Here is a 17,610-nt window from a genome sequence, read left to right as displayed (position 1 = left end):
CCTGTGTTCATAGAAGTCACCTTTTGTGTTTGGAATCCTTTCTGGTTACCCTCAGTCTGAATTCCTGTCTTTCTACAAAGAACTGCTCAGATATTTTATAGCCATATCTGGTCCTTTGTATTGGTAGTTGTGAGCTTCCTCAACAACACAGATAGTCATACTCAATCTTGCCATCACCCACAAAATGTTGTTTCTCTTTATGATCTTTATTGTTATTCTACTTCAGCCCCTATCTCCAAACTGTGCTCTTCAGCTTCGCTGTGATATGTAATTACTTGACGTCTTAGCTCTTGCCCAGACCACAATGCTACACTCCTCAAGCTCAACTCTACATTTTCTTTTCTTAAATCCCTTGTCCCCATCTTCCATCATTTTTCTCCCTCCATCAAGCATCAGTTGTGGATAATTTCCTCTACCCTGCTGCTTTGTTCCCAATTCATATTTTACTGAACAAAACTGGAGAGAATCTTGCTGTTTGGATCCACTATTTGTTAAGGGTATATAAACTTAAATGGACCCTCACTGCTACCAGGCAATCCTCTCACATCTCCCTAATTGACTCACTTTCTACTCTTCACAGCAGCTTTTCCAAACTTTTTCATCCCTTTGCAAATCTCTCATAGTTCTCCCTAGCCTGTTCTTTTAGCTAAGAACCCTAATATTTCGCTGAAAAAATGGAGGCCATTTACTGAGCTTTTCTACTTAAGTCACATATCCCAGCTGCCTTCTGCCACTCTTTCCTCCACCCAACACAGGTGAGGTGACCATTTTTCTCGACAAGGTAAACATGCACAAGTAATCTCATTCTATTTTGTCTACGTCAGCAGATTATTCCTCAATCACCCCCACTCTCATCTTCAACTTCTTCCATCCTGTCAATAAACATGTTTTTTCCACATCTTAAAAAAAAAACCCTCACGTGGTCCATCCCACCCCACTAGCTCTTGTCTTCATCTTTCCTTTTGTGACTAAACTTGAGGCTATCTACAACAGCCATCTCCCTTTCCTCACCCCCTTTTTTTTTGAACTCTCTATGATCTTGCCTTTATCATTCAACTCTCTCCAAAGTTACAAATTTATCTACTTGCTAAAATCTAAAATCCTTCTTGATCTCTCTGTAGCCTTTGACACTTTCCTTTCCTAACACCAATTTATGGTTTCTCTTCTTTCCAGTGGGGAATCATTTAAAAACTTGCACTACATTTATTCTTATGCATTTGATGTTACCACAAAAACAAAAAGTCAAAAGGTACCCAGAATAGCTCACAATCTTTTCCTATGCTATCTATGTGGTAGATGTCTTTTGCCCCAGAGTCAGAGCTTTGGGTCCACTCTTCCCAAAAAGCTTCTCTCCTGGCTCTGGCCTCGGATGGGTGAGACGGGCTGTAATGGGTGGTGGGACAATGTCTGCTGGAGGACTCCTCCCAGTAGTTCCACTGACTTCTTCAAGCCATGATAGCTGGATTCAGAGTGCCTTTCTTGGCTCTAGGGGGCAGGGAATCATCCTGTAACAGCTGACAGAAGAGAGAACATGCCTCTGCCTCCAAGATCTAACCTGGCTTCCCATTCCCTCCCCTTGCCTCAGGCTTTTAAGCTGTGCATGTGTTTTATATCTGACTCCAAGTAGGTATGACTGTCTGCTGTTGGTGTTCAGTCCTTTCAGTTGTGTTCAACTCTTCATGACCCCTTTTGGGGTTTTCTTGGCAAAAATAGTGGATTGGCTTGCCCTTTCCTTCTCCAACCCATTTTACAGATGAGGAAACTGAGTTAAGTCCCTGGGGTTACACAGCTAGTGTCTGAGGCTGCATTTGAACTCAGGACTTCCCGAAACTGGGCTGGGCGCTCTATCCATTGGGCCAACCAGTTGCCCCTATTGTCTCAGCTCACTTGTTTAATCAGAACTCTGGGTCTGAACTGTCTCTTGTCCTATAATACTTGGGTGATGATGAGCTAGGAATCCCAGAAGTCCTCAGTGGGATGACTCAGCTCAGGGATCCACTGGAAGCATAAAAGGCATAGCCAATAACAGAGGAGAAAGCAGATCCTTAGGGAAACATCCAGACCCAGTTTTGGCTTGATGAAACCTGGCTCGGTCAGTGGGGGGATGGGGGAACGGCTTCACACCCTGGATGACTGTCTGAACGAACACTTTGCCCCCACTGGCTGAGCACATTGCAGAGAGTTTTCTGGCTTCCATAATGACCAACACGGGCTGCGGACAGCACTGTACTACTTTATTGGGTCTCGCAAGCTTTAAATACAGAACAGGGGTTGGCATCTAGGGCAAGGAGCAAGGGGTAGATGCTGCTGGCATTTAAGAATGGATAGATCAGAGAAGTAACGTAATCAACTATCAGTCAGAGAACTAGGAGGCACAGAGGAAAGGAGGCCACATGGGTTAGGGAGGGTACCAAGTGGCAGCTTCTCTTAGCTGATGGCTCTCCCTTGCCTCCCCTGTGCACAAAGTCTTTTTTTTTTTGTTTATTCCTGTTCATAGGCAAGTTGATTTGAAGACAATTAAAAAACACAAATCAGGTCAGGAGGAACCTGGGACGGCACTATCCATCAGCCCAGATGGCAATGCCCCCAGCCCCTAGGAAAGCTTTCCGGCTCCCCATCCTCCTGCCTAGGAATTCTGCCTCCCAAGACAGTCCCATATACTGAAGCAAAGCTGGACCCATTCTTCCCCCCTCCCCCGCCTCCCTCCCCTTCCCAGTCCTGGGCTCTCCAGTTGACACCTTCCTCCCAGGGGGAAAAGGTTTTAGTGTAAGCGGTGCTGATGGGGACAAGAGACACTTTCTAGCGGCTGTAGCCAAATTCATCTGCATCATCTGCTCGAAAGTCCCCGTAACGCCAGAGATTCAGCTGTAACAAGAAAGAGAAAACATCAGGGTTAGTTCAGTGCGTTCTTCCCCAAACAATATGACCCACCTTTCTCCCACCTCACAGTGATCCTTGGGGGCAGGAACTCACCCTGGCACTCTTGGCTGACTCCTGTGCATTCAGGTACTCTGTGATCTGTAAGTTAAAGAGCAGGGAGAAGGATGTCAGGGAAATTATGGACCACAAAAATTAGCCTATGGCACTCCTAATCTTGTGAGTGACACCCTCTACCCCCATCATTTTCATCAGGATTAAGAACATGAAGCAAATGGAGAAAATTCAGAGAAGACACGAAAGCTGTCCAAGTATTTAAAGAGATGTCATATGGTGCTCCCTTGGCTCTAGAGTGCCAGAACCAGGAACAATAGGCTGAGGTTGTAAAAAGGCAAATTTATAGGTTGGGCTCATATCAGGAAATGACTTCCTCATAGTGAGAGCTGAGCAGAGTGGAATGAGCCTGAGGACCACCACGAAGAGGTGATACAGTCCTCCTTGGAGGTCCTTGCCCATTTGTTGGTTATGACACAATGAATATTTCCTTTTGTGTATGGTTTGGACTAGATTAGCCACTGAAGTCCTTTCCACTCTCAAATTCTGGTTCTGTGATTTGGGAGATTCCAGAGGCCAGAGAATGTCTGAGCAGTTCTGCTGTTCAATGACTGGAAGAACTCACTTCTCCCTCATCCAATGGATCTTTAGAACATAAATATGTCTTAGGAAAACTCACTCTGCCCTTGAAAAGGTAGCTTTCCAAAGTGGGGGGGGGGGGGGGGGGGGGGGGGGGGGGGGGGGGGGGGGGGGGGGGGGGGGGGGGGGAGGAGGGACAGGGAATGTGAGCAGTCAGGCCCCAAAGTAGAAGGAGAAGCAGCAGCAGAAAAGGCTTTATTTTATAAACAGTGGTGTCTTGTTGCAAATGAAATATTGACTCTCACAATCAACACCATCGACCCATGAACCAGCCACAAATAAATTAGTTAGGACTGGGTCGTCAGGAGGGAAACAGAGAAGGGGAATGGAGAGACTGGAAGAAGGGGAAAAGATGGTGAAATGGAGGAAAGAAGGATAGTAAAGGCCCCAAAGAGGTATTGTTTTCAAGCCAAATTTCTCTACTTTCTGCAAACAATTGGGCCAAGAGGTGGAGTGGAAGACAAAAATATCCTCCTTTTTGCTCAGTGATGAGTTTTCTGATTCATAATGGCAGAGCTAGAAGGAATTTCATATCTCTGATTTACCCTCATGAGAGGGTACACCGGGATTGACCTGTGTGGGAAGCAGGTTCCCTCCTGTTAGTCGAGAAGTGGCCTGGGTTCCTTACAAAAGGAACCTTCCTCAGTATAGTAAGCGTTAGAGTAAGTATAGAGATAATCTTGGGATGTAAATGGAAGGGGTGCAGGGCGATGACTTTCATTTTAGCGATAAAGAAGATCATATCCCTAGAAGGTGGCTTAAAACACCTCAGCATAGATCTAGGAAGGGGGTCATCTGTCTGCATTGCATTACGGGAGCTAAGGAACCTTGTCTCCTCATGAACATGAAGAAGGAAGGGGAAAAGACATCTCTGGCCAGAACTGTCTAAATGTGCCCTTTCCTCAAGCCCATCATCCAGGGGAAAAGTTAAGGGTTAATTTCCCTTTCCAGTTTGCACTTAAATTGTTAGTCAAATTCATTTAACTTGGAAAGTAATTAAGCAGTCTGTCTGGCCTTGATCCCTTCTCTCATTTTCTGTGGCTACTCCCCTTCCATACCCCACCCCTAACCCCATGGGTAATTTTTGCCACAAGAAAAGCAGCAGGGCCTCAGTCCTTGCCATGAACAGGGTGCTTCCCTCCCCTAATAACATACCACTTTCTGGAACTGTTTCTCCTTGCGAACCTCCACCATGACCAGTCCTTCTTTAACCAAGCCCAGTCCCACATCACCCTTGGAGTCTGCAAACTGAAGGGTGACATGGGGGCAGCCAGGGCTCATGTGTTCCACATTGAGGAGGCACTGAGTGTTTTGAATGTCCCGAACCACGCTGTCCACAGCATCTGTGCGGGCATCCTCCTGGGGGGCAGAGTACCACCACAAAGAGCAAGGACATTAGTGACTGGGACATCAGCCCTCCTGATCCTACTAAGCCCCTAAGCCCAGTCCTTGTGCACTCGCTGCTTCCCCCCACAATCTTCCCCCAAGTGCACTTGTACTCATATACCCGGAGGCACATCTGTCCTAGAGATAGGCAGACATTTAACACAGCATATTAAACAAGGAGTCTGGACTCACATCTTGTGGCACCTGGATGAAGGCAAAGGCATACTCTGTGGCTTGAGCGGGCAGCACTCGGGTGCTGAAGGTGGGTGGTAACGTACCCAGACGGCTAGATGGAAGGATTTCTCTCTGAGGGGAAAGCATGGAAAAGGCACACCTTCAGATCCCATGAGCCTCCATCCTCAGGTTCCCATCTTTCTGCAGGACACCATCCAGATTGGGTCTTTGGCTCTAGTTAAAATCTCTGAAATCTAACTAAGAGTTTCTGACTCCCTGGGGCGGGTTCCACGGAAGCTGCACCCACGGCTTTTCTCAGCCATACAACCCCTGGAGGGCAGTGTCCGCCCCAGATGGCAGCTAATTTTAGGGACTCTATTCTTCTCACCCCAGGTCTGGTGCCGGGGACACCCGAGGTGCCTATTAAAATAATCACAGTGATAACTGGGCTAATTGTTGTTTCCATTTCCTTCCAAAGACTTATCTTCTGGGAGACAGGTTCCTGATTCTTCTGCTAGGCAGAGACGGAGGAGGTCTCGGCTGTCAGCTAAGAAGGGGAACATCCTGGGAGTCCCTCGAGGGCTGCCTACTCTGCTTTGGCTCTACTAGAGAGCAAATGAGGCCTGGACTCCCATGTTCCCTTGCTTTCAGAGCTTCCTTTTGTTCTCTGTGCCCCATTACTGAGTCTAACCCCTGAGTGGAAACAGGAAACAGCCCGGGATCAGTGTCAGAGGTCCAGCTGGAAAGGCCTTCCCTCTCCTGCCACTGTATCTACAGCATCCACAGTGTGACTCCTGTACACCTGCCACACAACTAAGACCCTCCTGTTTTGGGGAACCTGATTGCAGAGGCTATAAAAGTTGCTCCTTATTCCTCCTTGTGGCCAAGGCGGGTGGGGAGGTGTGTGGATGTAGAACAGGTATCATCCCTAACTCTAGGAGTGAGAGATGAAGCTTGGGGTTATGTGAGGGACATGGAAGACTTTCTGGGAGTCCCTTGGAATTTCTGTTTGCTGCTGTTGTTGCTCCTGGCCTGAGTTAATTTTCTTTCAGGGTACAGGGATCCTGAGAACACATCTAACCCAACACAGTCACACCCAGACACACTTACAATCTGTGCTCCCATCCTACAAGGCTATGACCTGAGGGGCCTCCCTGAAGGAGAATGAAGGGCATCAGGTTCAATTCCTTGCTAGGATTATATGAAGCAATACATTGTGACGTATGTACCTGAAGTAGATCTCCTATTCCAGGGATTATTCACCTGGGACTTGTGAACTTGTTTTAAAATATTATAATAACTGTTGCTAATTGATTTCTTTTATAACTTGGAATGTTTCATTTTATGCATTCAAATAATGAATCTAAGAAGCTTTACCAGATTGCCAAGAAATCTATAACCTAAAAAATCTTAAGAACCCCAGTGTTCTCCCCCAGTGCAGCTTTGTCTGTACCCCAAGCATGCTAGAAAGCATTCAATTTCCCCCTTCCCAGTGAGTCTTTTGCGTTTGCAGGGTAGCCTTCTAAAACCCCAACACTCACATTGCCATAGTCGATGTAGAAGACGTGAACCTTGTCTGGAGACTCCACCTTTTCTACCCGAGCTCGGTACCTGCAAGGATATTGGCCATAGTGAAAATACAGCCACAGTAGGTGGGGTTGGGAGCTGAGGTGGGGGAAACAGAGGAAGAAGGTCCCAGACTATTTAGGAACCCTCGGCTGCAGGGAATGAATCAGCAGGGTCATGCACCAGGTCACCTTTCTAAGGGCCCAGAGAAGGCTTTGGGGATCACCACTCTCGCCCTAGGCTGAATGCCCATCCTTTTACTGCATCTCAGTAACCAGGGAAGGAGAGGGGAGGGAGAATGGAATGCATGGAGCAGATTAATGTGTCCTTAGGGCATAAAGCAACAAGACTAATGACTAGATTGATGTCTGCTGTTTAAACCCAGCACACTAAACAGTAGCTGTAATTAGTCGGCAGATCTGTCTGGGAGGCTATAACAGGGAACACATCCAAGTCACTCTTTCACCCAGAGAAGGCCATGGGCCCTGCCCTCTGCAGCCAGCCTTAGCTGATCCTTTTCCAACGTCAGGGTGCTAGTCTCTCACCAGCCTCAGACAACCTGGGGGTGGCCCCCAGGCTGGAGTGTACTCCTCAGCCTCCCCCTATCTCACCCTCCAGCACTTCTGTTTCTGCTGTGTGAGTGTGGAACAAGCCAGTTGGTTTAGTTTCATCAGGCCTTCCCCAGGCTAGTTCCCCAGGGGAGCTGGGAGAATGCCACTTGCTTCTGCATTCGGGGATCAGGCCAAGCTGCAGGGTGCTCTCCTATCCAAACTTGCCAACTGACTGCCCCCAAAGCTGGCCCCGGGCTGGCAGGGGGAAATCACTAGCAATGCAATGCAACCCATCAGCCAAGGGAGCTGCCAGGAGAGGAGCAAAATGATGTCATCACACCACCTTGGAAAAGCTACAAACCCAAGAGGTCTACCTTGGGCCCATGAACGTGGGCAGCTCCCAGGACACCTCCCCTCACCTGCTCCGTCCCAGGTGCTTACCATTCTTCATCCACAAACTTGGCAATGCAGAATTCTCCTCGCCGAGGGGCATAGGATCCCTCTACGGGTGGGTGGCTGGCAATGTCATTTCTCATGCTCTCCATCAACTTTTCCAGTTGTGTACCTGTGCATGTGGGTGACAGTGGAGGAAAAGTGAGGTGAGGCTGGTGTGACGTGCCTCAAGGTTCTGCCGGTGCACTGAGTAAGAAGGCAGTGACCTCTTCCATTCCTGAACTCTCAATCATGAGTTGGTCTCCCTACCCCCTCCTTTGAAAGCTTCCCATCCCACCCCCAAGGATGATGAGGGGCAAACAGGATATCAGTGTCTTGGTTATTTAAGGCTTAAGTCAGACTGAAGAGGAAGGGACTGGTCTGGTCCCACTGAGCAAAATGCCTCTTAGGGCTGAGAGTCAGGGGCCTGGGTTCAAATTCCAGGTCCGCCTTTACTGAGTGGCTGTAAGCTCCATTCCCCCTCTGGTCTATGTTTCCTCATCAACAATATTGGCCCAAGGTTCCATCTAGCTGAAAGCCTATGATTCTGTGATTAGGCCAGCTGGATGAGCAGGAAGGAGCATGGCTCCATGGAAGTGGTGTATATTTTTCCAACTCCTACCAGTCCTAAAGGTGGGATTTTTCTAGGAAGAGTGGATCCAACTAAAACCATGGATCTAAAATCACAGTTCTCTGGATATACTAACTTATCTTTTCATCTACTCTTCTCTCTTATACTCCAGCTTCTCTACTCCAGGACTATATCTGGCCTAGGTCATACAGATGGTTGTCTACCTCCAGGCAAAAAAAACTAGTATGGCTACCCACTACACCATCTTATAACCTACGTGGTGAGATGAAAGGCTAAAGTGGAGACAAGGGACCACAGAAAATCCTCTAGAAAGGAATAATAAAACTTAGGGATCTGACCTGAAAAAGCAGAGTCAGAATCTAGGAAGAAAGTGATAAAATCTTGGCCTAATGAGCCCAGATTCTCCTTTATTCAAATGGGTATGATTACATCATTGACCTCAATGTTCCTTGGTTTTCAGATATTTTTACCCACTCTGGGGGCCATATGAACTTCAAGGCTGCTGTTGGGTTCGTTTCTTCTTTCCCTGTTCCAATCTGTACTATGCTGGGAACACGGATACAGTGCTAACTTCTAAAACCTCATTTGTAATCCCTGGCTGCTTCATCGGTAACAGAAGGAATGTCTAGGTGGCCTTTTATGTCACAGAAATGCCATCATTTTTTTCTCCCTGTTGGGGGAACTTGAATTCCTCTTAATTCTAGAGTAAGCAGCTCCCATCCTTTCCTGGTTTTTCCTTTTTCTTACTGCCATGTGCCCTGGGGGATTGGTCCATGCATTTTGTCCCTGTGGGAACCCTTTAGGTTTTCTTCTCCGCACTACTGTCTAACACAGCTTACCTGACCGCTCTCTTGGGAAGCCTGCCCTGATTCAACAGCAGATCTGCTGGCTTCTCCCTTGCCTTCTTTCAGGGCAGCCTGCCCAGATCCTAACTCTCCTTTGGCAGATCACTTTCTCTATTACTCTCTAGTCACTTCAGAGGATAATTTTGCTCTCAGTGAAGTCAGAGGATTAGAGAGAGAGAGAGAGAGAGAGAGAGCGAGAGCGAGAGAGAGAGAGAGAGAGAGAGAGAGAAAGAGACAGAAAGAGAGAGAGTGTGTGTGTATGCACTCATGCCTGTGTATATGGTCTCTCACTGCCACTGTAATAAGCTATTCCTCCTTGCATTTCCAAGAATCTGGATCTGAAGGTAGCTGACTCCTCTCCTCACCCACCAGTGAACACTTTACAATCCTCAATTCCTTCCTACAAAAATGAATGTCACGACTAGGGCTGAGCTTACCCTAAGACACTTTAGGATCATTTCTATCTCATGACTCACTCATATGGTTTTTCCTGGTTTGAAATGATAAAATAAGAGCTTTTTTGCTCTCCCTTCCCTGCCCCAGTTCTATTCATTAGATACAATTTAATAGGATCAGTTTATCAGTTACCTCCTAAAAGCAAGTTTTAACTTGCTTTAACTAAAAGTAAGTGGTGGATGGGAGAAGAAAGAACAAAACCATTTAGGTCACTATAAAGAGTAAAAGTTGTCTTGGGGAGGTTGGGAAATGGGAGCACAAAAGTTTCAAAGTTTTTCTCTTTCTCAATTTACTTATTCTCTTCTGTAATTCTGGAAATTCAGTCTGAGGTCATCATTTCAATCCCTTTCCTCTTTTTTGTCCTTGCTGTTCTCTGAAACTCATTCTTTACTAACCATGAAGTTCTCGTCCTGATGAAGTAACTCCACAATTGTCCTACAAGACATCATGACTAAACAAAGACTCAATATCACAGAACTGGGCTTGTGTGGGATAATATGAAAGGTGCCATTCTCCAAAGTACTTCAGGTCTGCCTTGTAGAGACAAAGAAGTACAGGAGAATATGGGACTTGAGAGATGAGGTACTTGACTCTAGACTATTAAATCTCGTATGTGCCAGGCCCTGAGTGAAACACTTTACAAAGACTGACTCATTGGATCCTCACAATCACCCTGAGAAGAGGTGCCCTTTATGGTTTTCTCACTTTACAGGTGAGGAGACTGAAGCTAAAAGGCTTGTCAGGGTTACCCAGCTGGGAAGCATCACAAGCTAGCTGTGATGTTGGATCCTTCTGGCTCTAGGCCACTGTGCCATCAAGCTTCACAAGATCAACTCATATATGGAAAGACAGGAACCAGAAGGGAAAGGATGGTAGAAGGCATGAGAAAAACAAACAGAAACAGAAACAGCATTCTCATTAGAATGAACTACATGCCACTGGACAGAAAGAGCAAACAGATCATCAGACTGCAGAAGAGAAGAATTTATGATTAAACAAGAAATAGAGAACATTATGAAATGCGAAGTAGATACTTTTGATTATATTAAATTAAAAAGTTTTTGCACAAACAAAACCAATACAGCCAAGATTTAGAAGGGAAGCAGAAAGATGGGAAATAATTTTTATAGCCAGTTTCTGATAAAGACCTCATTTCTAAAATACATAGAGAACTGACTCAAATTTATAAGAATACAAGTCATTCCCCAATTGATAAATGGTCAAAGGACATTAACAATTTTCAGTTGATGAAATCAAAGCTTCTACAGTTATATGAGAAAATGCTCTAAATCACTATTGATAAGAGAAATGAAAATTAAAACAACATTGAGATACTACCTTACACCTGTCAGATTAAGATGACAGGAAAAGATGATGATAAATATCGGAGGAGATGTGGGTAAACTGGGACGTCAATGCATTGTTGATGGAGTTATGAACTGAACCAAACATTCTGGGGAACCAGTTGAAACTATGACCAAAGGGCTATCAAGCTGTGCATACCCTTTGACTCAGCAGTGTTTCTACTGGGTCTGTATTCCAAAGAGATCATAAAAAAGGGAAAAGGACCCACATATTGCCAAAATGTTTGTGGCAGCCCTTTTTGTAATGTCAAGGAACTGGAAATTAAGTGGATGTCCATTAATTGGGGAATGGTTGAATAAGTTATGGTATATGAAGGTAATGGAATATTATTGTTCTTTAAGAAATGATTGAGTAGATTGATTTCAGAGAAGCCTGGGAAGACTTACATGAACTGATGCTGAATAAAGTGAGAAGAACCAAACACCAAGATTATGTGATGATCATCTATGATAGACTTAGCTCTTCTCAGAAATACATTGATCTTGTTACTACTGGGATTATATCCCAAAGAGATTATAAAGAAGGGAAAGGGACCTGTATGTGCACGAATGTTTCTGGCAGCCCTTTTTGTAGTGGCTAAAAACTGGAAACTGAATGGATGTCCATCAGTTGGAGAATGGTTGAATAAATTGTGGTATATGAAAATTATGGAATATTACTGTTCTGTAAGAAATGACCAACAGGATAATTTCAGAAAGGCCTGGAGAGACTTACACGAACTGATGCTGAGTGAAATGAGCAGGACCAGGAGATCATTATATACTTCAACAACAATACTATATGATGACCAGTTCTGATGGATGAGGCCATCCTCAGCAACGAGATCAACCAAATCATTTCTAATGGAGCAGTAATGAACTGAACTAGCTATGCCCAGAAAAAGAACTCTGGGAGATGACTAAAAACCATTACATTGAATTCCCAATCCCTATATTTATGCCCACCTGCATTTTTGATTTCCTTCACAAGCTAATTGTACAATATTTCAGAGTCTGATTCTTTTTCTACAGCAAAATAACGTTTTGGTCAGGTATACTTATTGTGTATCTAATTTATATTTTAATATATTTAACATCTACTGGTCATCCTGCCATCTAGGGGAGGGGGTGGGGCGGGTAAGAGGTGAAAAATTGGAACAAGAGGTTTGGCAATTGTTAATGCTGTAAAGTTACCCATGTATATATCCTGTAAATAAAAGGCTATTAAATTAAAAAAAAAAAAAGAAATACATTGATCTAAGACAATTTCAATGGACTTAGGATGGAAAATGTCACCCACATATATGGAGAGAACTATGGAGTCTGAATAGGGATAAAAGTATAGTATTTTCACCTTTTGTTTTTTTGGTTTGTTTGCTTTTTCTTTCTTGTAGTTCTCCCCACCTCCCACCCCGCCCATCTGATTTTTCTTGCAAAACATGACAAATATGGAAATATATTTAAAAGGATTATGCATGTGTAACCTATTTCAGATTGTTTGTTATTTTGGGGAGAGGAGAGATAAGGAGAAAAAAATGTGAAACACAAAATATTACAAAAATGAATGTTGAAAACTATTTTTACATTGAAAAAATAAAGAACCATTGAGAAAATAAAATAAAATTCCTTCCTTCTTCGCAATTAAAAAAAAAATATAGGTAGGATCCTGTGGATAAAAATTTCTACAAGACAAGTGAATGAATCTAGGAAGGATATAAAAGTTTCAAGAACACAATTCTAAAATCCTAAAGAAAAACAATTCATATTATGAGGAAAAAGAAGAGGTCCAAAAAAAAAAAAAAAAAAAAAAAAAATGATGGGGAAGCACAACTTGTCAACAAGCATTTACTAAATGCTTCCTATATTCTAGACACTATACTAAATTGAAGGTAAGCAAAAAAAGGGGATAAAAACAGTGCTTTTCCTCAAGGAAATTACATTGTAGTTGGAGAGAACATATAATAAAAAAGTAGTATTTGCAAGATACATATAGACTAGGCAGGATTCAACCTTAAAAGGGTAAGCTTTGGCACCTAGAACAGATCTAAAGACTTCCTGCAGAAGTTTGAGCTGAATTTTGAAGAAACTGTGGCTTCTAAGGGGGAAAAGTAAAGTATTTCAGATATGAGGGACAGCTAGTGCAAAAGCTTGGAGATAAAGAGATGTAACATCCTGTCTGAGGAACAGAAGTAGTCATTAAGTAATTGATTATAAACAGAAGATGGAAGCAAGGGCAGGTAATGGAGCATGAATACAAAAGGATAGCCCAATCCTGTAAGAAGAGTGCTGAGAGTGCTAAGACTCTGAACAAAGTGAGGCTAGACAGAAAAGGAAAAAGAATTTGTTTGAAAAAAGAAATTTAAACTCATACTATAGAAAAGCTGCTCAAATATGAGACAGAGCTGCTATCTGGGCCAAAAGGAAGGTTAAAAAAAAAAAAATGGAGAGAAGGCAGAGCTGCATTTTATTTTACTAGTTTTCTCTATCAAGGAGAATGATCTTTGGACAGAAGGGGACAGATTAAAAATGGCAGCAGGGCACCGGCTCTGGAGTCAAAGAGCTTGGGTTCAAAATGCACCTGTAAATAGGGAGATAGTAACCAGGTGTCCTTAATGAATTCAACTCAGCAGGTACAGAGGAACTTTATCTCCAAAACAACAAACAGAACAAATAAACAAATGCAATTATTAAGTTACTGTAAGTGATCTTTGAAAGATTATGAAGAAGGGGAGAAGAAATAAGAAGGGCAGATATTAACCCTAATCTTCAGAAGAGAGATAAAATAAAGTCTGCCTATAAGCCTGATTTTGATTTCTGCTAAAATACTGGAATATATCACTAAGGAAAAGTTAGTAAATATTAAAAAAAAAAAAAAAAAAAAAGTGAGCACGAAAAGTCAACATGTATTCACCAAGTCTGATCATGCCAGACAAGTTCCTTTTTTGAATGGGCAAGTGGATGGGTAGCCAAGAGTAGTAGTACAAACACAGCATGCCTAGATTTAGCAAAGCATTTAGCAGTATCAAGCTAATCTTATGCAAAAGTAAAAAGATATGGGCTAGTAGATGGAATGCTTGGATGGTCAGACCTAGACCAATCTTGACTTGGATAAAGACATAGATAACACACTTATCAACAGTGTGATGTGGCCACCAAAAACTGAATGCGATAAATACAGGACTACATGAAGAGTGATCAAGTGTCCAGGTCCAGGGAGGTTATTATCTTCTTGTACTTCAGACCTCATCAGGAATATTATGCTTAGTAGTAGGCACTATAATTTTGGAAGGAAATTGATAGGATGGAGAGCATCTAGAGAAAAGCAGCCAGAATGATGAAGAATCTCAAGATTATGCTTCATCCTAGCAAGTGAAAGAGACCAGGGATGTTTAGCTTAAAAATGAAAAGATTTTGGGACAGGGAGACAATGATAGAGGAATCCAAGCATGTGAGAGTCTATCATAAGGAAGAGGGAAAGCTGCAAAGCAAGGGCTTCCTAACAATGAGAGCTACCCCTCAGCAGGAAGGACTACCTTGAAAATGATGGGTTCCACTTCCCTGAAGTTCTTCAAGTAAAGGCTGTATACATTTCTTAGACATGTAGTGAGATTCCTTCAACTGTGGGCAGACCCCATAACCTCTCTGAACCTGTTTCCTCATCTATAAATTGAGGATTTTAATACTTGTATCTGTCTATTAATACTCTGTAGTTATCTGTGGCTGTGAAGATTGAATAAGTGAATATATGACACACACACACATGCAAACACATGTACATTGTAAAGAATGCTCAAAATGCTTCGCTCTATTATTCATCTTCAATCTCTCTTTTGACAGTTCCTCAACCTCTTGACATTAATTAAAATCTCTATGTGTAGGTGAAGATGCTGCATGATGTGAATTCAAGCTACTATTATTGTCAAAATGAGAAACTATGGCAAGTAGTCTTCAATACTGTACTAGTGTCCTCTTTGTTGTGAGATGCTCCTTTCGAAGAAGTACTCAGCTTTATTTGAGCAAAACTAGATACCTATTTTGCTCCCATTCCAAAAATGACCACTACTTGGTCTTGTCTCATTAAAACAGCTACTTTTTGATGAGTTTGATGCGAGTTGGTTTGCCTGACAACTCTCTGCAAACTTTGGCCTTGTGTCTAGATTCGGTTCTCATTTCTACCACATAGAAATCCTTATTCTCATTCAATTCAATCCACAGAGTTGTCTATGATCATGTTAGAGAAAAAACTAATATTTTTTCGACTTTAGCATATTAGACATAACCAGAAGTAGCACAGCACTGTGGGCAGAGTCCAGGATTTGGAGACAAGAAAACTGGGTTCAAATTCTACCTACACTTACTAGTAGTGTAATTGTAGGCAAATCATTTAAACCCTTAGAGGCTTGGCTTTCTAATTTCCAAAATGGGAGAATAATCCTTTCATTGCTTCCCTCTCTCTGTGCAGGGAGGAAAGCCTTTTGTAAACCTCAAAGCTGCATATAAATAGGAATTCTTCAGTTCTGATTTCCTGGCTGGGCTCCAAGGGTCCGAGACAGCTTCCCTTGAGGTGGTATCAGTGTCTCCTAAGCCAGTCTCTCCTAGGATCCCACTTGTCCCAATGCCAAAAGCTGTTCACTCTCTTCTCTTGCTCTATAACTAGGACATTTTTCTCCTCTTTTTCTCTCATCCCAGACGCAGAGAGCCTAAGCCCAATAAAGGACGGGTGTCTGTCAGAATAGCCCTGCTCCAAAGGCAGCTTTTTGAGAAATACCATGAGAGAGGAGGAGGCGAGACCATCAGCGGGCCAGGCTGTGTGGGCTGCTGGAGCCTCCTCCTCGGCCCTGCTCCTTGGCTGTTGCTGCCCCTCTGCTCTAAGCTTGCCTGGAGGATGTTGTGAGAGCCTCCTCTTTTTCACTTATCACTCTGTTCCTCTAGGCAGGGTAGAGATGAAAGGGGGAAAGGAAGTACACAGCAAGGGCAGGGAAGCTTGGCCCAGCCTCTAAAGGTCATCTTTTTAACGCCTCTCTGGCCTCCAGGAGCACAATTTTCCATAGGCAGAAGAGGCTGGAAAAGGAGGAGCTTCAAGGGGGTGAAGAGAGGCTTTAAGGAGGGTTGGCAATGCCCATGGGACGCCTACCCCCAGATCTCCTCTTGTTTCCATGGTAACTGGCTACTCACTCCACTGGGGGTTCTGTTAACCTCTAAAGGAAAAACATGCAGCACAGGCGAACCAAGGATCTTCCCTTTTTGGCTCTCTTCCCTGGGGAGATGTGCACCTCAGAAAATGGAATCATGAGGTGGGAGGAAGGAGGGGAGTGCTTACATAGACTCTTGGACACTGAGACAATCTGTTTTCTACTTAGCCTGGCCAAGGTGTTCTAGGGAGAAAGTGGAAACCCCTCGTCTTTTGGAAACCAGTGGCCACATTCGCTGCCTCGTGGTGTTTCCAAGTCTCACGGTAGGTTCAGGAAAGAACCTCAAGTCTGTACTAAAAGTAGTGAGACAGGCCTTTGCAGGATGTGGTGAAGAAAGAACAGGAACCTGACAGGCGTAGGGTGGGGTAGGGGCTGCTAAGGGCACACCCGGGCGCATCAGGCCTTCACTTCAGGGAAATTTATTTGCAAGGGGCCTGGTGTCTTTCTCCCACTGGACAAAAGAAGAAACGAGCTTCTCAGGCACCGGGAGAATGGCAAGCCCAGTGTGCTCACCGGTCTCCACATCCTGAACATAGAAGTGCAGGTCGTCGGTGATCTCTGTCACAAAGACAGGCTTGTAGCTGGCGGAGCGCTCCTTTTCTTCTAGCACCGGCGACACCTCTTCCACGGGCTGCTCCTCATAATGGGCCCACACCTGTGGGCAGAGAAGGGGAGAGAAGCACAGTCAGTCACACAGAGAGACGGGATCGGTCTTACACTGATATGGGACCGGGACAGGAAGCTACATAAGGAGAAAAAGGGAGAGCCAAGTGGAAGTCTTCTCTGCGGGCATCTTACCTTGTCTGCTGTTTCTCCTCCCTCCCTGTCTGTCTGCCCAAAATTCTCATTGACTCTGGAAGATGTAGAGCTCATCCAACAAAGTTTCTAGGTGTTTTCACTGTATAACACCTTCTAGGTGACCTGGTTAGGTGTTTCAGAAAAGGAACTACTGGGGCTACCTAAGGCAGCTTGGCAAAGTGGGAAAGACTGAATTTAGAGGTAAAGGGCTCTTGGTTTCAGTAGCATCCACTCTTTGTGATCCCATTTAGGGTTTTCTTGGCAAAGATCATGGAGTGGACTGCCGACTCTAGCTTAGGGGCCTTGCTGAGGAGAAAGCATGATGCCAGAAAAGCGGGTACTTAGCAACGAAGAACATTTGTTGATCTGAGGATAAGAGTTTTTAATATCTTCAGACACAGCCATAACAAGCAACTTTCTCATGAGAATTTTTCTCTGGCAGTTTCCTAGCTTCCTTGTTATCAAAAAGATAATTTGGTTCTCAAGAGACAAGAGAGGAGTGGTGAGCCAATATTCCTGAGTTTACACAGTCTTCAGCTTCAGCACAAGCAACAGGAAACACCTGGGCTGGCCTGACGCCTCTGACTCCTCAGAGCTGGCCCTCAATGGACTGCCACTTTCTCCAGTTAGTTTTACAGATAAGGAAACTGAGGAAGACAGGATGAAGTGACTTGCCCAGGGTCACACATCCGTAAGTGCCCGAGG

General features: G+C 44.2%; 1 protein-coding gene across 1 annotated transcript in view; it reads right to left on the bottom strand.

Annotated features, from left to right (window-relative positions):
• Positions 1-2,752: 2,752 nt before the first annotated feature.
• The window catches only part of SND1 (staphylococcal nuclease and tudor domain containing 1), a 468,465-nt gene continuing 453,607 nt past the window's right edge, over positions 2,753-17,610 (bottom strand). The window contains exons 18-24 of the mRNA XM_031939005.1: positions 16,621-16,762; positions 7,689-7,812; positions 6,672-6,741; positions 5,149-5,262; positions 4,726-4,929; positions 2,974-3,018; positions 2,753-2,865 (exon numbers count right to left, since the gene is read on the bottom strand). Coding sequence (XP_031794865.1) covers positions 2,800-2,865; positions 2,974-3,018; positions 4,726-4,929; positions 5,149-5,262; positions 6,672-6,741; positions 7,689-7,812; positions 16,621-16,762 — 765 coding nt within the window. The 3' untranslated portion in view covers positions 2,753-2,799. The remainder of the gene's footprint in view (positions 2,866-2,973; positions 3,019-4,725; positions 4,930-5,148; positions 5,263-6,671; positions 6,742-7,688; positions 7,813-16,620; positions 16,763-17,610) is intronic.

This window comes from Sarcophilus harrisii, chromosome 5 (genome assembly GCF_902635505.1).
Source record: "Sarcophilus harrisii chromosome 5, mSarHar1.11, whole genome shotgun sequence".
NCBI classification, from domain to species: Eukaryota; Metazoa; Chordata; class Mammalia; order Dasyuromorphia; family Dasyuridae; genus Sarcophilus; species Sarcophilus harrisii.
This window is presented reverse-complemented; position numbering and strand designations above follow the sequence as displayed.